The 21,980-nt window shown below is 44.9% G+C and overlaps 1 protein-coding gene across 7 annotated transcripts in view; it reads left to right on the forward strand.

The window, feature by feature from the left end:
- Pou2f3 (POU class 2 homeobox 3) overlaps window positions 1-21,980 on the forward strand; it is a 78,990-nt gene that overhangs the window by 14,898 nt on the left and 42,112 nt on the right. For 6 of the 7 annotated variants that reach the window (XM_004856809.3, XM_021237766.2, XM_021237765.2 and 3 more), the window contains one exon: window positions 11,668-11,702. In XM_004856809.3, coding sequence (XP_004856866.1) covers window positions 11,668-11,702 — 35 coding nt within the window. Of the gene's footprint in view, window positions 1-11,667; window positions 11,703-17,793; window positions 17,857-21,980 lie in introns of all 7 variants that reach the window. The other variant, XM_087212547.1, reaches the window with a different exon arrangement.

Here is a 21,980-nt window from a genome sequence, read left to right on the forward strand (position 1 = left end):
TGTGTCCACCAGTTTCCAGAATGTCCCCATCGCTGCCTAGCCCATTCTTGGGTTAGCCCAGCCTGAAAACACAAGCAGCTAACCTCGCCTGGGTGTGCCAGGTCTAGGTTTGCTCTGGTGGTGGCACAGGCAGGAGGCCTGGTAGATCTGGCTTCCAAGATGACCTCAGTTAGGAACAACCCACCTGTCTTCTGTCAGTTCCAACAAGGGACCCAATAGGGGGCTTGTCTACCCTCTACCCTTGATCAAGCTGGGAAGAGGAATGAGAAATCTAAGCCAGGGAGTCCAGAGAGGTGCAGAAAGGAGGAGAAACCAGGTAGTTGCTATGACGACGGGGTCTCAGCACCCTATTTGCATAGGGTGATGATTTCCATACTGCAGGGTTAATTTCCATATCCCTGCCTCAAAGCCTGTTGGGGTGGGGAGGGGAGAGGGAAAAGGTCATTTGAAATTCAAATGAGGATGATTAAGGTTTTCTTGAGGAGGGAAGAAGCATGGATGAAAGAGGTTAAGCTGGCTGGCAAATGTCGGCTCTGGGTCTCAAAGTTATCCAAGGGAGAGTACACATAGCTGGATTCCCTGCCAGCTCTCGCAGGCTCTGGAGATCTGCTGGTGGTTGGACAAATCTCTACAAGATGGCTGTAGTGACTTCCACCTGGCAGGAGAACCAGCTAGGTCTTTATCCACCCCCCACCCCACCCCCATCTCCTGCACCTGGGCTGAGTTTACCCCTCTCGGTGTCCTAAAGATATCTGGGCTCAAGGATAAAGGACCACTGAGTGAGTTGTAGCTCTGGGCTCAGACTGACTTTCCCCTGGTGATCACAGACTAATTATCTCAATTTTGTTTTGTTTTTCTTGTTTCTTGAGGAGGTGTGAGACAAATGGATGCTGGACTATCTGTATTATCAACCTGTGACCTTAGACAGGTCACCTCCCCTCTTGAAACCTGAAACTGAGGATCCCTAAGACCACTTCTAGCTCTAACAAGCAGGATCCTTTTCATGAACCAGTTTGTATTTGAGAGACACTTTGATATGAATTGCTGCATCCTTAAACTTTTTTGATATGTTAGAAAAGCCTCCCCTAACCTTCCTGACCTTGAGTTTGTTATTATGGAAAGCTCACTCAGTTTTCTCATCTATAATGTGGGGGTAATAATAGTACCTGCATCATAGAGCTACTGAGGATCAAAGTAGACAATATTTGTAAAGCATTTAGGACAGTGCCTGCCAATGCTGTTTGCTATCATTTGCCCCAGGTGGACAAAGTGTCCACATAGTGGGTGAGGTGACCCAACTGCCAATCTAGAGTTCCTCACTTGGGCGTATGGACAGTTTTCTGCAAGGCTTCCCTGTGAGTTCACTTGCGTCCAGCACATGTTGTGTCCACACATGTCCAAGACTCCAGTGTTGGACACATACTCTGTGACAAGCCCCACAGGGAGCCCTCCCAAGGAGATGCATCTGTCATATCTCTAGCTCCAGCTTATCTTTACTTCTCAGGAAGTAGAGGGTGGGCAGGAAAAAGGGAGAAGCTGGTGGAAAGAGCACCTCCTCCAAGGACCCAGTGCTAAGTGATGGGATGGATTCAACAAGACTACATGATAATTACAGTTCTGGAAAATCTAAAGGTCTCATTTTACCCACCTTGAGTTTCTGTAGCAACTCCATATGAGGTTTCATTTGGAGATAACACGATAAAGTGTAGAGATCTGGTCACTTGCTTCTCTGGGACTCAGTTTCCTCACCTATAAATAGCAGGTTCAGGACTAGGAGTCTCTGTGGTACCTCTAGCATGAAAAAGCTCTGATGGAAAAATAGCATGTGGGGTGCTCCTCTGAGATATGCTTACTGTGTGCAACCAAAACAGAGCTCTTATTTAACAGAAATTCTTTAGCATTCTTTGAAGTTGAGTTTTATTATTTTTCCATGGCCAGGGGACTATGAGTGGAGATTTTGATGGAGAACTTAGATCTTCAGGTTCTGCTCGCTCCTCTGGCAGTGTCCTTATTCACTGGACTTTTTCTGAGAATTGGTGCCATCTTCCCAGGATGCCCTCTTATCCCCTGACTATGCTACACAATTGGGGTCCCTGTGGTGATGTGTAGCATCAGTGTATGGGCAACAGGAGATTCAGGAGCAATGAATGGGAGCCTGCCCCATCTATAGCACATATGGAGAAAAAAAAAACTCTATTTCCTAACAAATTGGAAGACCATGGTGAAAAGCCTCTCCATTAACAAAGAGTGCCATGAGAAATTGCCATGGGAAGCTGGGAGGATGCTAGGCTTCTCTTCGGCAAAGGGGCCAGCAGAGCTCCTCTGTTGCACATGACGTGGCCCAGGTCTTGATACCTATGAGAAGGGACTGGAGAGCAGGCTCTGGGTCCAATCTCATGAGCATGCATACGGAGGACAGTCATGAGAATGCTCAGTAGTCTGTGTCACAAGGAAGCTCTCTAGATAGTCATGTGGATTCTGCTCTTCTCTCCCTTGGACCAGAGAAATAGAACACTTGAATCATGAAAACCTTCAAATCCATAGGTAGTCAGAGTCTGGAGGGAACCAAAGAGATCATCCATTCCTAGTGTAGTAAGTGGGTGTCTTCAGGAGAGCTGGTTTTGGTCACCAGTGGTGGTCACATAACACTGAGTTTAGGGAAAGGAAAAGGGTCCTGTTATCTGTTAGTGATGTCGGCCCTGGGCACAGCTTGCACACACACAGGCATGCATGGGACTTTGCATCTGCTGTCCATGTTTTGACTTAACATAGACCCCCCCACCCCACCCCAGCTCCTAAACCAGTGCTTTCCCCACACACAGCTAGCTTGGGTCCTGTGTTCTGCTTTTCCGGTGCCTTCAAGGTTTATTCTCACGTTCCTCCTAGGCATTTCCTCACTACTAAGGTGGCAGGAATGGGGACAGAAACTTTTGAACATTTAAGGGAAGTTGAAGGCTATGGCAGTTAAGCCACTTGCTCTAAGTATAGCATAAAATAGCTTTGGAAATGACCCTAGAGATCAGTTTACTATGTGTTCTCTGAACAGAACTCTGATCAATAGGCCACACTGCTCAATTCCTTTGAGGAATCTTAAGTACCTAAAGAGCTAGGCATAGTATTTGGGAAAAAAATGCTTTAACCAGATTAAATGACCATGCTGGTAGTCTCTGGGTTTGCTTCGTGGCTGGCTGCTCAGAAGTGTTTCCAAGGTCCTGGCACTCTTCATAACTGCCATTCTAATAAGTGCCAGCAAGTGGCCAAGTGGTCATCAGTATCACTGGCAGTCCTATTGGGTTATACTAAGGAACAGAGCTGCTGAAAACAGTCCAGAAATGGGAGAGGCTGAGCCTCATTGCTGAACGCTCTCTGCATTGTTTACCAGGCAGAAGTGAAAAATCCTGCTTGAACAGTTCTTGGTTCTTGCTTCCACCTCCCTCACCCAGTGAATTGCTCCTCAGGCAAACTCATATCCCAGTGCTGCCAAAGCTATGCAAATGAGCCAGGCCTGCAAGGCTGAGCTGTTGGCTCAGCTCAGAGGTGGGAAAGCAGGTGGCCTTTCTAAGGGCCCACACCCAGCTCCCTGTGTTGGGGGGTCTGGTCAAGGAGAATAGGTGACTGCTGATCCAGTATCTACTAGGTGCCAAGGGGAGGAGAGGTAAAAGTGGAATCTGGTCTTGACCATGAGCACCTCCAGCAGACTAATCCTTGGATATCTCCTCATTCCATTGGGTATTATGACTATCTTGGCCAAAGGGGATTCCACACAGAATCTTGGGGATCCTCTTTTGATCATCTATTCTAAAATTCTGTATACTGGGATGTTGTATTCATATTTAACACAAATCCCTCTGACTGTAGCCTTGGCCTCTTACATTGTTGAGAGCTCACTGGTGAAGAACAGTGCTGGGTACAGGCCTAGGGATGGGTGTGGGACTAGGGGATACTTGAACTGGAGGAGCTAGTTTGAGCTTTGGATGAGTCCTCAGAAATTCTCCAAGTTTGAGAGCCGCTAACAATGGAGTCATGCCAGAATGAGAAGTCATACTACACTGGAGCTAAAAACATGGACTTTTTGTCTTCTCCTAAGGATTGTTCCCAACACACAATACTTCAGAAGTTCTGTTAGTTTGTACAATCACATGAGCTTGTTGAGACTCAGTTTCTCCATTGTAAAATGGGGTAAATAATAATACCTTATCTTCCCAAAGGCTAGGAACCTGCCTGGATGATCCTCCCAGGTTCTTCCTAATCTATAACCCAGAGTTCCAAGGTATTTGTCTTCTGCTTGCATTCTTTCTATGATGGCCTTGTAGCCCAGAGATTCCCAGGGGTTCATAAAAGCCAAAAGAGGCCTGGAGCGATTCCAGTTGGTAGCACCTCCTACATGAAGAGGATCTCACCCATTTGCCCCACAACCTCCAAATAGGGGATTCTGAAGCTTCCTCTGTGAGCCCTATGGGACCCACCCCTCCTCTCTGAGCACTTAATCTTTCATTTGTGTGCAGATCAAACAGGAGGGTGGGAGGGAAGGTGGGAAAGGGAGGGAGGGAGATGGTGAAGAGAGTTCTTTGGTCCTCCCTGTGCCTCTCTGCAGATGCTGCAACAGTGATCAGCTCTGGGGAGGAGAAAAACAAGCCCTGGTTCATATCAGTCAACTGCACTGCATCCTAATAGTTTAGAGATGGAGAGAATTTTAGTGGTCACTTGAGATTTCCCCTTTGATGATATTAAGTTGTCCCATTAATTAAAAAACCACTTCTGTGACAGCTCTGGAAATTGGCAACCTCTGTTTGAATATTCTCAGGGATGGGGAGCTCTGTGTATGTAAAAATGTAGGTTTTACAATGGGGCAATTCCACTTAACCATAAAATTCTCTTTTACACTGAGGTGGAACCTACTTCCCCACAGCTTCCATGATTGGCCCTTGTTCCTGCTCTTTGGATCCGCAGTCTAAGCCTGCTTCTCTGCCAGGCCAATGTTTGTTTGAGGAGGAAGGAAAACTTCACCAACATTTATTTCAGCACTTACTATGTACCAGGCACAGTGCCAGGTGCTTTCATATGTTTCCTCATTGAGTTTTTTAAAAACTTTTTAAAAAATTTTAATTATATGGAAAAGAGAGACCACAGATTAATGAACTGCTATTGACTATCATCTGGATTTAATGACACACATTTTTCCATATTTGCTTCATGCATTATTTTCTGCAGCATTGGGGATTAAACCTGGGGCCTTTTCACTGGCTACATCCATAGGTCTTTCATTTTTTATCTTTTATTTTGAGACAGGGTCTCACTAAGTCACTAAGTTGCCCAGGCTGGGCTCGCACTTGTAATTCTCCTGGTTCAGCCTCCCAGAGTGCTAGATTACAGGTGTGCCTTTATTTTTTTTTATAGCTTCTTATTGTGGACATTTTCAAGTACACATAAAAGTAGAGATTAATAGGATGACCCCCCGTACCCCCACATATCCACTGCTCACTCCTAACCATCAAATTTCTACCATTCTCATTGTTGGAATTTTTTTGTAAATTATAGCCTGTAACATTTAGTGCTAAATGTGGAAGTGTGCACCTTTAAGATGCACAGATATGTTCCTTCTTAAGTGCAATGTTATTATCACACTTAACAAAACTGATCCCTCATTTAATTCACACAGCAATTTTGACGGTCAAGTATCTGAAAATATGCCCGATTGAATTTTTGATTACCATATGTATCAGCTGTGATTACCTCTATTTTGAGTTCCAGTTTGAGGTTTCTTATCGGTATTGCTAAAGTAAGTCTTTATCAGGCTTCACTTTATAGCAGATGGTCTTAAAAGTAGGACATATGGGGCAGGGGATTTAGCTCAGTGGTGCTGCCACCTGCCTCACAAGCACGAAGTCCTGAGTTTGATTCCCAATCCAAAAAAAAAAAAAAGTAGGACATATATCCGTGTCTACTTTAGCTGACTATCCATTATGAATTAGAAAACAGATTTCCAGATTACATTCTTTGTTGAAATAGAATTCCCTCGTAAAAACAAATCTTTGGTTTACTTTGAAAACATTTTTTACTGTGGTAAAAAATGCATAAGATAAAATTTACCATTTTAACCATTTTCAAGTATAAGTTCAGCCTCCCCTATCTTTGATTTATCATTGGTATTTTAAGTATAAAAATACATGCAGAGATTTCCATTTATTCCCATTACATTTTATTATTGGTTTGGCTTTTTATTAGAGCCTATCAAAATATTTTCTAATCTTGATTCTGTCATCCACTTTTATGTATTTCTTTCTGCTTTGAATCACTTCTAAATTCTATCAGCATCTATTCTGTTTATTTGCCTAAGCTGTTGGTTAAAGTCAAATGCTAGTTTTTCTGTGTCTGACACTGGCTGTAGTGCATTTCCTGGGAAAATTATATGTGTCTGGCACTTGAGAAATCTGAGCCTTTGTCCTGTTCAAGTTCTCTGAGGCTGTGTGTGACCTCTGGAAGGGGTTTTCCCTTTCAAGTTTGGACTTCAATGTAAGCTCTAAGAACAGGGTCCCAGGCCGAATGTGTTTTATCCTTTGTTTTTCTTCAAGTGGCAGGACTTGGAAATAGGCTGTGTTGAGGTGTCTACAGATGTGATGCCTGTGGTTTCTGAGGTCTGAACATTGGTTAGGTTTTGTAGCCTATTTCTTAGTAATTCAGATCAATTAAACACATAGTCACCAGCACCTACTACATGCCAGGCACTGTGGTAGGCACTCAGACGACAAAGATGAATAAGATTATAACTCGAGCTCTGGGAGCTCACAATCTCATGAGGGAAACAGACAAGCAAACCATGGGCCTGTCTCTAGGTATGTGGTATGTGCTACAGGAGACAAAAATGAGAGATGAGGAAATGCAGAGGAAGAGATCCTGTAATTTGCTTTGGAAAAGCTTCACCAAGGATGTGACATTTGAACTAGATCTTGAAGGATAAGTAGTTGATTTCTAGTAAAAAGGTTACAGAGGGCCGTTTCCATCCGAGGGAACAGCATATGCTAATCCCTAACACAAGACCAGGCTCCACCTGTTTGGGAAATGGCTCAGGATGCCTGGAGCCCAGAATGCCTGGGCCATCCACAGGCCAGTTTCCTGCAAGACCCTGGCTGGCTCCAGCACCTCCAGTCTAGCCATTCAGTTAGCCCCAGAATAAGGAAAATTTGAGTTTGCACTGCAGGTAAGAATGAACTTGATGAGAAGGAGAAACTCTATCCGTCACCACTGCACAGGCTTCCCAACTGGCAAAGTGTGGTTACCAGCTTTATCTTGTTCAAGCTTCACTGTGTACTTGGGAAGACCACGGAACAGAAATATGACTTTATTTTGCCATTGAAAAAGCTGAGACTTCAGGAGGTCCCTGCTTTGACCCAGATCACACAGCTCAGGGGTGAGAGAACATGCACAGGCTTGATCCCTACTCCTCTGACATCACATCTAGGACTCTTTCCAAGTATGCCCTGCTCCTCCTCCACACCAAAAGGGGTGGAAAGCATCTTAAAGGGTAGAAAGCCATTTCTGGTGATCATGGGCCAGCATTTAGCACATTATGACAATGATGGAAGGATATCCCCTCCATTCTCTAGGGAAGGGGTACACCTGCCTCAGTGTTCTAGAAATGTTCCAGTTACCTTAATCTGGAGCAATGGGGCAGCAGCTGAGCCCCAGTGATCCCGGTCACAACCCACAGTTTGCAGGTGCCACCTCCCAGGCCTTCCTGTAGGCTGGGTGGAGAGAGATGCCAAGTGAAGCAAGTCCATTGGACTGTGGGAGAGAAGCAGGAACAAGTGAGGTAGTGAAATGAGAGTTGAGGTGGCTCCCTTCAACCAGATCTGGAAAGACAGCCATGTCATCAGATCTGGACTTAATGTTTTTTATCAGCTATGTCATTGTATCTTGAACTAGACCCCTATATGGTCCAAGCACCTTCTCATGGGCTGGCAGCCATGAGGGAAAGCATGCCCAAGAACATGCTTATCTGCTTTGTAAGGGAATTAGAATAGGAATAGCTTTGGGCAACTGAGCCCTATTGAGTGCCAGTGGGCTGACTGTGTCTACTTTCTGTTCTCCTGGGCCATCCACAGGCCACTTTCCTGGACACCCCTGGTTGGCTCTCACACCTCCAGTCTAGCCACTCAGCCCCAGGAGTAAGGAAAATTTGAGTTTGCAATGCAGGTAAGAATGAATGTTATGAGAAGGGAAAACTCCATCCATCACCAGGCTCTGAGCACAACAAGTGTATCCTCCTGGTGAGTGGCCTCTTGAGAAGGGCCACAGAAAGCTGGTAGGTGAAAGTTAGTTTTGTTGCCTGGTGAGTTTTAAAAGTAATCTCTGAATTCTACTTGTTCACTGTTTTCCATTTTGTATTTGGGCTCTCACAAACAACATTCTAATGGTGTTCACAGAAATCAGAAGTCGCTCACAGGGATTAAGTGATTTTTAGCTGTTCACCAAACTTGATGATCCCCTCCAAGTCAAAGTGGGCTTTTGCTCCTCAGTGTTTTCCTCTCTAGGTCTCCCTCATGGGTGTATGATTACCCCCTTGAGAAACACCTGCTTTTACTTTTCAGGATACCACATTTGTCTTCCTTCTTGAGCACCCGCACTTTCTCACATTCATTTGCCAACTCCTCCTCATCCCAACCTTGACCCTTTTGTCTTCATCTAGACTCAGTGCCTTTGTGATCTCACTGAATCCCATGGCTTTAAAGGCCACCTGAAAGCTGATAGCCCAATTTCTACTTTCTAACCTAATGCTTCCCCTAAGTCCAAACTCATTTCCCCACCTCTACTGGGATATCTAATTAACATCTCAAACATGTCCAGAAGATCACTTTTTATTTTCTACCACCAGCCTAGCCCTCCCTGAGGACCATTCCATTGAGAAAGCCCACACCGTGAAAATCGTCTTGACTCCTTTCTTCTCTTTGTACTCTGCAACCCCTCCACCAGCCAGTACTATAAAAAGTATACTCAAAATGAGTCCTAAATCCAGATCCTTTCACTGCTTAAACTGCTACCTTTCTTTCTTGCCTATAGCCCTCTCTGCTTTCTCCCCTTTCCCCATCAGCCAATCACTCCAGGGTGAACAGCTAAGTCAGACCATGCTATTATTCCTCTGCTCAAATCCTCAAAGCACTCACCATCTTCCCTGGGGTGTGAGATGCTGTCATCATCACGATTCCATATCACCTCACTCCTGCTATTTCTCCCCACCCATGCTGCACTCATATTTCTTGGCATGCAACCCTGTTCCTACCTCAGGACCTTTCCTTTATCTGGACTAATCTTCTGTCAGACCTCCAAAAGGTGGAGATCCTACTCCATTCGGTGCAAATGTTACCTCCCCTGAGTGGCCTTTATTATCCTTTTTTCCTTCTGGTGTTTAAGATGGAACCCAAGGCCTTCTGCATGCTAGGCAAGTGCTGTACCACTGAGCCACGTCTCCAGCCCCTTATCCAGCTTCAGATATTCTCTCACCCTACTATGTCTTATCATTCTGCAGATTAATGATCTCTAAATGAAATTATGTTATGAGTTGCTTTGCTTATTCCTTTTATGTCTCTTCATCAAGAAAAGAAGTTCCATGAGGCCAGCAACTTGTGTCATCTCCTACATCATACTCCTGGTACCCAGAACAGTGCCTGCATGTGCTCAGCAAATACTTGTTGAATTAATGAATTTGTTTTTCTGTCAATCTTTAAAAATTAGTTCTTGATAAGCCAACTTGACCATGTCACAAATGGATTTCTTTTAATAAGATGAATAATTTTACCCTTCAGTCTACCCTGTAAGCACAAATATTTGAGTGTGTGGGCCCTTCCTGACTTCACCTCCTTTCACATAGTTTATATATTGTCTTAGCTAATCTCAACCTCAGCTTCTGCTGGAGCTCAGTTTGGGCCCCAGCATATTCCTCCTGGGGACTTGTGGCCCTTTATCCTCTGCTGCTCCCATCTTTCGGGCCCTGTTGCTCTCAGAGATGCCTCCTCTCACCTCTCAAGTACCTCTTGAGACTCTGATCCATGTTAGGAACTGTGGTTCCTTTTTGCCCATGAAGGACACAAAAATAGATGTCTCAAGTTCTGAAATATTCACATACTAGTGAAAGTTAAAAACACGCAGAGAAATAGGGAATTACATGATGAATGCCATGTGGCCAGAAGAGAGGGCTCCTGGATCCTACAGGAAAGAGGAACTGACCTTGTGCAAGGGTACAGTGCATGGGGTGTGGTAATGTATGGAACAAGTATTTTGTGTGGCCAGAGCTCAGGATAGCTGAAAGGACATAAAGTAGGAGCATGAACAGCAAGAAACACAGCAGAAAAAGTAGGTAGCAAACAAGACAAATTATATGTTATTCTAAGGAATTTTTATTCCTTGAAAGTTCTAAATTCATTAATTCAGCCAATATATGTTGAACTCCTCTTATATGCTAAGCACAGTAGTAGGCTCTGAGTGTACAGTATTTAATAAGTAGTCACTTTCCTTTCCATTACTGAGCCAATAATCCATTGGCCCAGGGGAAATTTGTACAGCAGCTCTTGCCCTTGAGAGCTATATAGATGGGAAACTTTATTACTGCCAAAAATGGAAACAATTCCACCTAGGTAGAGACATGTTTAAGCAAATCATGGTACAACCATATAAAAGAATATTATGTAGCCATTAAAAATGAGGTTTATGAACATAGGAAAAATACTCATTTTCCTTAACAGAAATATGTGTGATGTGCTCCCTGCAAAAACTAAGGTAAAGCTAGGGACAGTGGTGCAAACCTATAATCCCAGATACTCTGGAGGCTGAGGCAGGAGTGATCACAGGTTTCAAGCAAGCCTGGGAAACTTAGTGAGACCTCATCTCAAAAAACTAAAGGGGCTGGGGATGTATCCCAGTGGTACAGTGCTTGCCCAACATATGAAGACCCTTAGGTTCAATCCCCAACACCATAAACAGAGCAGAAAGGATAAAAATCTATACAGAATGGTATACATCCGTGAAGAAAAACAAGCATAAAAAAAGACTATACATATACAACAATGTTAGTTATGGTTGCCTCTTTTCTATTACTTTAGACATTTTCTGTGCCTCAAAGTTTTTCTATTAAGTGCGTATTTACTTTTTTAGCATAATATTTATTGTAAAAGGAAAAGGATGAACAAATCAAGTAATAAAGTGTGTGGGGGAGGGAATAAGACAAAAATCTGCATATCTGATTTGACTTAGGTGTCATCACCTCTGGAGCTCTGGGCTGAGGGGAGGACTTCGTACCTTAAAACAATTCCTTAGGCTCCATGGCCAGCCCTTCCATGTTCACCCACAGAGGGATGGAACAGCTGCCTATGCATGGGGCAGATCAGCACAGGATGAAGTGTGCAGGGAAGGAGCCCTCTGGTTGGCGTAGCCACCTCTCTGCTTAAAGACTCTGACTCGCTATGTGACCTTGCACAATCCAGCTTGCTTTCCAAGGAGACTCCTTCACAGGCTGTCCACTCTCCTGGTGAGCAGGAGGATCAAAGCATTAGGGGAAGTAGGTGCTCCTTTTTGAGAACAAAAACATGCTTTTCTCAACCCCCATTTTTCCTCTCACCAGCACCCTCTTCCTGGCCTGCAAGCAACTAATATGTATATATTTGTTATTTCTTCTAGGAAATGATCGGAATGGCCTAGATTTCAACAGACAGGTAAGAACGTGGGTCAGAAGATACATTTATCCTATCAATTTTGGGAGTGTCGTGTGTGGGAATATAAAAATTAAGTACAGTTTGGGGGTGATTATTAATAGACACCTAGCTTTCAGGAGTAAAGGACCCTAGATCCAGCCTCTCACCCTAATGTTGAGGTCTCCTTCTCAGATCACTTCAGAGTGCTGACAAATGGAGCAGCTGTTTAGCATGAGCTGCATGCCACATGTAGTCCTGCATGGCACATGGACTAGAAATCTAAGACTATAGCATTTTCTGCCCAGGTTTGGCCTCGTTACATCTTAATGAGATAGAGGGGAATCTATGGAGTCACCAAGGACATTGTGCCTGGGTTTCTGTAGGGAGCTCCTAATTGAAAGAAAGTTGATAGGGACCATGACAAGGAAAACAGAAGAGCTCAGAAAAGAGCCCTAACCATACTGGGGGGACAGTGTAAACACATTTGAAAGGCAACAGAATTGGGCGAGGTTAGACTGAGTTACGAGGGCTTTGGACAGGAGCAGGTGCTGTTGGAAAGATTACAGATTGGGGATGAGTAAAGAAAAGGGTGAAGTGGAGGGAGAGGATTTTCCCCCTTGAGGTTTCAGGCTGATGGGAGACCTAGCAGATGGAACGTAAAACAGGGTGTCTGTCCAGAGCAGCAGTAAGAGTGGGAGAGTTTGCAGGAGGAAAAAGTCTAACCTGGAGACAAACAGAAAGCAATAATGGAGGCCTTAGAGTAAGGCAGAGGGGAGAGAATTAGATACAAAATCCGAAAGCCTGGGTATTGCTCCAGTTTCTGCCACTAGCCATATAACTTTGATTTAATACTTTTGGCCCGAGTTTTTTCAGCTGAAAAGTTAATAAAGTATGTGGGAAGGCTCCTACTTTATGCCAGATATGGGAACACCACAAATTAAGACATAGTCTCTGTACTGAGGGAGCCCGAAGTCCACCAGTATATACATATAGATGGGGGGGGGGGTGCTAAGAGAGTCTTAAGTGAATAAGTCTCATCTATGCTTGCTTAGGTGTGTAAAAAGCATGGCGTCTAACAGAAATAGGGAAGATTGATTCTTCCTGGGAACTCAGAACAGGCTTCATGGAGGAGGTGGTGTCTGAGCAGAGCTCTGAAGGATGAGGGGGCATTTGTCAAGCAAGGAAGAGTAGGTTGGAGAAGACAGCAAGTGGGAGGGAGCCAAATCCCAACATGGGGCATAGTGGATGATCTCTAGGATTCCTTCCCTGTGTTCTGCTCTTCTGAATTTGGGTTTGGGTGGAAGATTGTGATGGGGCTGGAGATGAAATGCAGAGATATTACACAAGTTCTTTTCCTTCTTTATCTGTAGAATGATCTGAAGCTAGACTAACATTTCCTAGCAGGCTATTAATTCTGGTTGCTTCACAGTCAGAGGAATAATCTTTTTTTTTTTTTTTTTTTTTTTAATAATCTTGAGTCCTAAGCCTAAACCTTTTAGATAGGCAAATTTTATGATTTTGTTCATTAGAAAAGCTGAGAAATTTGCCAACAAATGAAGACCCGCTATCCCTCCCTTCTTCTCTGCCTCCACTGAGATAAGCTTTATTAAATAGAGATATAGATTAGATAAGAGGAAGGATTTCCAGTCAATGAGGTTTTTAAAATCCTAGAACAACTACCAAGGGAGGGAACACTATAGAATCAGCTTCTTACTCAAGGTCTTTCAATGGAAGACAGACTCTTATCTATGAGATGGTTTGGCCAGGTTTGTCCCAAGGGTGTACTCCCAGGGCTCTGTATCTGTAGGAGAGTGCTAAGCAAGTGAGGTTGTAGGCTCTACCCTATGCTTTCTGCCCTCATCACCTCCCCCACCATCACTACCTCCGGGCCCACCTCTCACTACCCTGGGCCTTGGACAGGAAGTGCCAGGAGGAGGCTGCCCCACTCCAAGATGTGGCCATGCCAGCCTGCTGGAAGGTAGCCAGCTGCACAGGCTTGGTGGGTTTGGCTGCCTCTGTGATCCATCTAGAGCTTGAAAAATGCTTGTGCTGGTTACAAGGCTAGGGGTAGGTCCTCTGGCTCTGGGCAGGCTACAGGGAGGCCTCTGACCCTTTGGCCATCTTTTGGAGTACAGTTCCCCACAAGCTGGCCTTTGGAGTAGACTCACTTTGGCTTGTTTCCCTTGGACAAGCCTTGTGGAATGGATTATTCCCCCAGCCCCAATCCAGGAAGAGTTTGGATTTCTCATTGCTGCCAAGGGCAGACCCAGTAGTTCCATGATTTGGGGAGAGATTTGGAAGGAGAGATGCTCAACCTAGTCACACTCTTTTACACACTTGGCAGGAACTCTTCTTGCTCACAAGCACATCCATAGCCTTCCTAAGGCTCCACCCTTCACCCTCTGACTCTCCCTCAGAGGCCATCAGATTCCCATGCCCACACACTCACCACACCAGCTCAGCTGCAGAGCTGCAGGTGCCACCCAGGCCACTGCTTGGCCATCATACCTCATGCTTCATGGCCAGGGAAGTAGACACTCAACACACTTTATCTCATTTAATTCTCTTGTAAACCAGTGAGGCAACTGTGTTACTAACCCTATTTTACAGGTGAGGAAACTACCTCCCAGATAGCCCTATTTTTTTCAGCAGGGATGTGAGAGATTTAGTAACTTGGCAAAGGTGACACAACTGACAGGGCCAAAATTTGAACTCACATTTCCTTGACTCCAGAGCCCACTTTTCCAATTGTGTCCTCCTCTGCAGTCTTTCAACTTCTCTCTTCTGGTACGCACACAGACTTCTTGGGGAGAGGCCTGGGAGCAGTCTGAGTGTGACTTCACTGTGACTAAGTGGAAGGAAGTGGGAGGCAGAGGGAATGGGGAGGAAAGGAAAGTATGATTGTGGAGGAACTGCTTGGGTCAGACACAGATGAGTGGTTGGAAGACACAGGAGAGCAAAGGAAGAACCACTGCCCTTGGTAGGGCTCCTGTTGAAAGACCCAGGCTAGCTAGTGTGATTGAGAATTGCAGCTAGATGCTGGGTAACCAACAATCCCAAGGTTGCATGAACAAGGAATGTTGGCTCATCCAACGTTCAGGCAATGTTTCCATCTCAAGCTACTTAATTTCCTGAGGTCAGGAAGACAGCCTGAACTTGTCTGGGGATAACTGTGAGAAAGGCAAAACACCCTGAAGTCCCTTAGTCCCCAGGGTACATAAGTTGAGAAGCAATAGGGAACAGCCAGGTCTCTGGATGGAGATTCAGAAGACCTGAGTTCCCACACTGTCTCTCCCTCACTTGATGCAAACCTATTCTTTTTTTTTTTTGTACTGGGGACTGAACTCAGGTCCTTGTGCTTGCCCAGCAGGCGGCAAAACCCCTGAGCTAAATCCCCGGCCCGATACAAACCTATTGTTCCTGGGGCTTAATTTTCCCATGAATGAAATGAAAACGTGTAATGAGATGATGTCTATGGCCCCTCACAGTCTGTGTGTTAGTGTGCCGTCATTTTTCTTTTCTTTTCTTTTTTTGGTACCAGGAACTGAGCTCAGGGCCTCATGCTTGCCAGGCAGATGCTGCACCACTGAGCTACATCCCCAGCCCTGCTATAATTTTTCCTATGCTGTGTTCTGACTGGTTAGCTGGACTCTGACTTTCACTCTCCTTGTATTTATTTTTGCTTTGAAGAGAAATGGGGAAGAGAGTCACCCTATGTGGTAGGAAGTCAGAGAAAATAATTCCAGGGAACCTTTTGAACCTTTATGATCAAGTGTGACCCAGTGAAAGAATCATTTGAAGTGTAGGAACACAGATAGAAGGATCTAGTGGGGTGCCTCTGGGGCCATCCATTCATTCCTTGAATATTTAGCTATTCTTAAGTGCTAGATAGAGGATATTATTTAAAAGAAGATAAATTGTAATATTCACAGTGGACTCTGAAAGAGACACGAGTGCTGAGCTCTGGGACACTGTCAATTGAAAGCACAGAGAGATGGTGTGGGACATGGGCAGCAAAGGAAAAGTAAGACTTTGACTGGCAGAAAGACATGGCAACAATGTTCTAGAATAGGAGACAGTGGGTGTGAAGACTTGCTGTGGAAAAGGGTGCAGCTTTGCAGAACGGTGAGAGGACCGGCAAGGGATGAGTTGCTGGAAGATGAGGTTGGAGCTGTGAGTTGCAACAGATTAGGAAGAGCTCTGAATGCCCAAGAAGAAGTATGGAGTTTATCTCATGGGCAGTCGGGAGCCAGTAGGTATTTTGAAGCATACCTAGTTTCATTCAGTGGAAGAGCATAGTAGGGTGTGGGTGAGATGGGAAAGGAGGATGGATGAAGGGCCCACGCAGGAGAGGCCAGATGGAAAGCTGATGCAAGGGACAGAAGTGGGCCACACTAAGGGCAGAGATTCTAGCACACAAAGCCAGATTACCTAGGGTTTGAATCTTGGCTTTGCACTACCTGACTGTGACATTAGGCAAGTTCGTCTAACTCTTTGCTTCAACCTTCTTGTCTGTAAAATGGAAAGAATGCTGGTGTTTAGCTCACAGGATGGTTGTGCACAACAAATGAATAAGAATAAGTATGTGTGTCTCTTAGGCAAGTGTCTGGAACATATACATTGCATAAGTATTTTCTGTTATTACTGTGTCTGCAGACATGGAGGAATCAGATTTGAGAACTCTGAGATAAGATTAGGAGGATTTTGACAACACGTTGGATATGGACAGCAAAGGAGAGGGACAAGTCATGTAAATCCGAAATCCCTGGCTTGGGATGTTGAGCATTAGTGGAACTGCATCAGGGTTGGAGATGGAGTGAACTTTTCCAGAGGGTGGGAGGAAGAAGAGGAACAGATAGTGAGCTGCAGGCACTCAATACTTGGTAAGAAATCTGGATCTGGAGACAGGAGACAGATCAGGACTGGGGATGGATATTTGGGAGTCACCATCAAATGCTGTTGCATGAAGTGATGGGAGGGAGGGAGGTTACTAGGGAGAGTGTGCAGAGCAGGAAAAGGTCCAAGGACAGACGTGGGGAGAAGGAACACGTAAGGGACAGGCTGAAGAGTGAGTGCCTGTAGACGAGACTAAGCAGGAATGGTGAAAAGGAGGAGAATTATGTCCACAAAGGAGAGATTTTATGAAGGTGGAGAGAGCCAATAGCATCAGAACTTGCAGACATATTATAGAGCCTAGAGTTTAAAAGTGGGCTCATGGGTTGCACAGTGAGGCAAATAGCAATGGCCTTATTGTAGTGTCTGTAGTGCCTATGATAAGAGCAGATGCCAGGTGGCCACACTTGATGGTTGAGTAGGAGTTAAGAAAATTATGGTGATTTGGATTACACAATGGTCTTTCAAGGAAGGAGCTGATGAAGGGATAAAAATGAAGAGAAGGCTTTGGGGTCTGGGGGAGTCTTGAGAGGGATAGAGAAAAGATGCAGTATAGAAGAGAGGACATGGAGGTGACAGTGGTGGGGGTCCCAGTAGAGGGCTTAGCCTAGAACAGGGAGGCACTTCTGAGAGTGAGGGGGCTGGCTGCCCTGTTGTTGAGTTCAGGAACTGTGAGGAGTGGATCTGTTCATCATGGAGCTTCTCTCTCCATTTCCTGCTCTTTGGCCCAACAGTTAACTTCAGAGGAACACTGGGTAGTAGAATTGGCTTAAAGAGGCTTGGGGAGCCCATAGGGACAGGGGCACACCTGGGTAGCCTCAGACCTGCTCTGTTCCAGTGACTTCTGGATCTCTCATTACCCAGAGCTGTGGGTTTCTGCCAGACAGATCAGGGTATGATTTTGTGTATGATGTTAGCTGTTGTCTTGCTTCAGGGCTTCCCAAAAGTTCTGTGAGCGTTGAGGAGGATCTGAAGCAAGGTGGCAGGTGTCCTCATCACTAAGGTTCCTGTGCCCAAAGATGAAAAGCAGTGGCCTTGGAGTTTTCTCCATCCCAGGCTCAGCAGCATTGTGAGCTTGCCTACACAGTACACAGCTTTCCTGTGCTGCTCTCTGGGCCCCCATGCCAGCTTGTCCAGAGAAGTCAACCCCCATATTCCCCTAAATAGCATTTAATTATAAACTAACTGGGATTTTTTCTTGTTTCCCTCAACATTACAGAGTTAACAACCAAGTTTCTCTGGTGGCTCCTGGTGCACACTGATTTGTGGTTTAATAGGCTCAGTGAGTATTTTCTCTAAAATCGACAGGATTCAGCCTAAGGAAAGGTCTTAAAGGATCCAGAATGATGGAGAGGGTTCTCAAGCTGGCAAATAGGGTTTGTGGTGATGGCCCTTTCTCCCAGGCAGATGGGCACCAGGGTGGCTGAGCTCAGAGAGCAAGGGAGGAAATAAACTGACTGGGTTTGATTGTTTAGTTCCATAAACCTATACTTATCCTGGTATTGGAGAGGCAGAGAGGAGAACAACATTGTCTCTGCCCACAGGAGCCCCCAGCCCAGTAAGGAGGAAAATGTAAGGGAGGTCCAGAGAAAGAAGCCACTGTAATGTCCACGGGGCTAATTCAGTTAGTCTGAGCCAGCCTTACAGACTAATCAAGCCTCCAGTAGTGGGTCCAACATGCCTGAGGGGAGCTCTGATCATCCTGTTGGAACACCTGGGAGCTAGAGAGTAAAGAAAGGCAAAACACTTTTGTTCCTCTGAGGATTGTTTCCTTCTGCAGCAGGATCCAGCTTCCTTCCAGTCTTAACACTTCTGGGTGGAGAAAGACTTATGGGAGGCGGGGGGCGGGAGCAGGCTAAAAGAAAGAAGAGGCTCATGGTAGTGAATGCCTGTAATCCCAGCACTTTGGGAGGCTGAGGCAAGTTTGAGTCAGCCCAAGCAATTTAACACTGAGTAAGAGCCTGTCTCAAATGAAAAAAAGCCTGAGGATATAGCTCAATGCAAAGATTCTGTGTTTAATTCCCAGTACTGAGATAGGTAGATAGATAGATAGATAGATACATACATACATACATACATACATACATACATACATACATAGGTAAATAGATAGATAGATAGATAGATAGATAGAGGCAGCATCACATTTTGTCAACCCTAAGCAGTATGGTTGGGTTTTAGGGTTTCAGTACATAACATCCCTCTTTTCTCTCCTCCTCCAAGGTAGCAAAGCAGTTGAAAATAGATTCAAGAGCCTGACTGGTACAATTGTATTGGAGATAAGAGTGTTTTGTTTTTGTGTTTTCTTTATTGGTTTGTTTTGAGATAGGATTTGGATGAATGGCCACAAGGGGATTTCTAAAACCTCACTGCAGAATTAGACACATTCACCAGACAGAGAGCTGGCAGAGAGCAGATCTGAATAGTCCCTCTTCCTTGACAGGCAAGTCTAAAAAGAGGACCCAGAAGGGATTGAGTACCATTCCCCCAGCTTCCTTCTAAACTTGTTCTCCTCATCAGACCCAGTGTCGTTTGTAATAAGGTTTTTTTTTTTCGGTACCAGGGATTGAACTCGGGTCCTTGCGCTTGCGCAGCAGGCGGCAAAACCACTGAGCTAAATCCCCGGCCCTGTAATAAGGTTTTGGAAAGGCCTCTTTAATATCGTAAAATGATATTTATAGAAAATATGAATAAAAAATTTAAAGATCATCTAATTTTAATAAAAAGGAGAAAACAATGTAATTTATTAATGAAAAAATATATATTTCAGTGAGTAAATCCTTGGACATAATCCCCCAGAAGGATTCATAAGACAGTAAGATGCTTCTGCTCTGCAACTGTGTCAGACACAAATACAGACAGGTATTGGAATGCTCTATTAGCAGCTCCAAAGCCATGGTTAGGGCGGGAAGTGGAACTTGTTGGTAGGGTGCTGTCTGCTATGTGTAAGTCCCTCAGTTTGATGCCCAGCACCACAAAATAAAAAAAAACATGATTTTCCAAATTGTTAAACAACTCTCGCTAAAGCTCCAAATAAAATAATTATTTCTGGGCTGGGGATTTAGCCCAGCGGTTTCGCCGCCTCCTGCGCAAGTGCAAAGACCTGAGTTCGATCCCTGGTACCAAAAAACCCCCCCAAAACTAATAATAATTATTATGTCCTCAATGCAGAGAATGGCATCCCTGGGAAAAGTGTATATTAAGAGTATGTATAAGACTTTTTTTGCATAAAAATGGATTAGATTGTAGACTTATATGATTAAAGACAGGCTATTCACCAATGCAAACATCTGGTGTGACATTTGAAAACTGTACAGAAGTTGTTCAGAACATAAGTGTTACTTGTTTGGTAATATTTTGTGGTGTGAGGTGTCTAGAATACTCCTCTCTGCTCAGAAAAAACACCCCATGGAGCCTAGAAAACATGTTTCAGGGTAGCTATCATCTCCAGTGAGAACAGCTCACCTTGGCCCACCAAGGAGCCACAGAGCTGGCTGTATGTACCCTGGCAGCAGACCTTCTTCCAAATAGTCTTAGAAGGCAGTGGGACCCAGAGGCTCCCCTGGCCCTGGGAAAGGCATCCTGGAAGTAACAGATAGAGCCCCTGTCCTCTGAGAACTCAGCTTGCTGTCCAGTGAGGGAGAGGGCCTGGAAAGGTACAAACATCAGAGCGAGCCGCGTGTGAGCCAAGGCCACCTCTGCAGCGCATGAGCTAGCCTGACTGGGTGACAAGGTGTAGAGCAGAATTTTCAGGGAAGAAATAATTGTCAAGATTAAATTATCCCACTGGGCGTGGTGGCACAGGACTGTAATCCCAACAACTCAGGAGGCGGAGGCAAGAGGACCATAAATTCAAGGCTAGCCTGGCGAGTTTAGCAAGACAGTATCTCGAAAAGTTTTTTTAAAAACATTTTTTAAATGGGATGGGTATTGAGCCCAGTGGTAGAGTGCTTGCCTAGCATGTGCAAGGCCCTGAGTTCAATCTCCAGTACATACATACATACGTGACCACCTTCTCCAAAGTGATTTTCCCATTGTATTTATAACATATATGATAATATAGCATTAATTGAACTCTGATTGCATTTTAGGTACCAAGTGCAAATTTTTACATACATTATTTCTTTTAATACTTATAGTAACCCTGTGAGGTAGTCTCCCCCTAGTGAAAAGGCAGGTCTGAATCATCTGCATTCTGTAGATGAGGGAACAGAGGTTCTGAGTGGTTAAGGGCTTTTCCAAGATCACATTGTCCATACATGGAGGTCTGGATTTACAGCTGGATCTGCCAGCCTCCCAGCTCCATGGCTCTGCCCACTCCGCTGCCCTGCTTATCTTGGAGGAGACAGTGTGATGGATGCAGAGGATACACCAGATTGCCCATCTTGCTCAATGACTCTTTGTGCTCAGCCCCCTCATCCAAAGATGAGAATAGTAATACAATACTACCCACTTCCTAGGATGTTGTAAGAATTAATACAGTTAAGACCCATAAAGTACTTGGTATAGTCTCTGGCACACAGTAATCCACAAAAAAATCAGCTCTTAATTTTTTCTGGTGAATGGCAATCCATCACTTCTTTTCTCCTTTCTCTGTGTGGCTACTTGGCTGGGCTTGCACCATGTTAAATGGGCTGCAGGTACTAATAGAAAGATCTTTTTTTTTTGATGGGGGGAGCTATCATCTCTCAATCTATGCCCTACTGGCCTCCCCAAACTTGGGTAGAGGAACAATGATAAATGCATTTGCTTTTGGAGAAGTGGAAGTTTGTCCTCCTTTGCCAGCCATACTTGGTGCTTTGGCCTGAGGCCTAAGCCTCAGACACCTGAGTGTCAGCTGTTTCCTGTTTGTACCTGGGCAGCATCCCCAGTACTGGGTGGACCACCCTTGTGGAGAACACGGTAGTAAGCAGCAGGGAAGAATGGAGCAGTTGTCTTGGTTCTCAGGAGGCATACCCTTAGTACTTGCTGGCTTAGCAGATAGCTACAAACACTTCTCCAAAGCCCTTCTGCTGAGTGGGGTCTGGGCCTTGCTGGTTCTCACTCTAGTACAGCCATGAGACCATGGAAATACTCTGAAATGTTCCTCTCAGCCCAGCTGTGAGAATGAAAGAGGGAGTGGAAGGTATCAGGTCCTTTCACTAATTCTGCAGGATCAGGAAGTGGGGTTTCCTTGGAGAGGTCAGTGAGTTGCATTTGGTGGAGCAGAGTCTGGTGAAACTAAGAGCAGGGCCAGCTCTTTTTCTCCTGCAGGAGTCTCTTTGGGACAGAGGTCTTGAAAGGGAAAGTGGATGTGGTCCCAAATAATCATAGAAGTTAATATCATTAACTGAGCTTATAACCGACACTGCGCTGAACACTACAGGCAGCAGCTCCTTACCACTTCACAGCATCCCAAAGACGTCG

The sequence above is a fragment of the Heterocephalus glaber genome, unplaced genomic scaffold (assembly GCF_053883595.1).
Source record: "Heterocephalus glaber isolate CG9 unplaced genomic scaffold, H.glaber_assembly_v1.0 deba00001429, whole genome shotgun sequence".
Taxonomy (NCBI): domain Eukaryota; kingdom Metazoa; phylum Chordata; class Mammalia; order Rodentia; family Bathyergidae; genus Heterocephalus; species Heterocephalus glaber.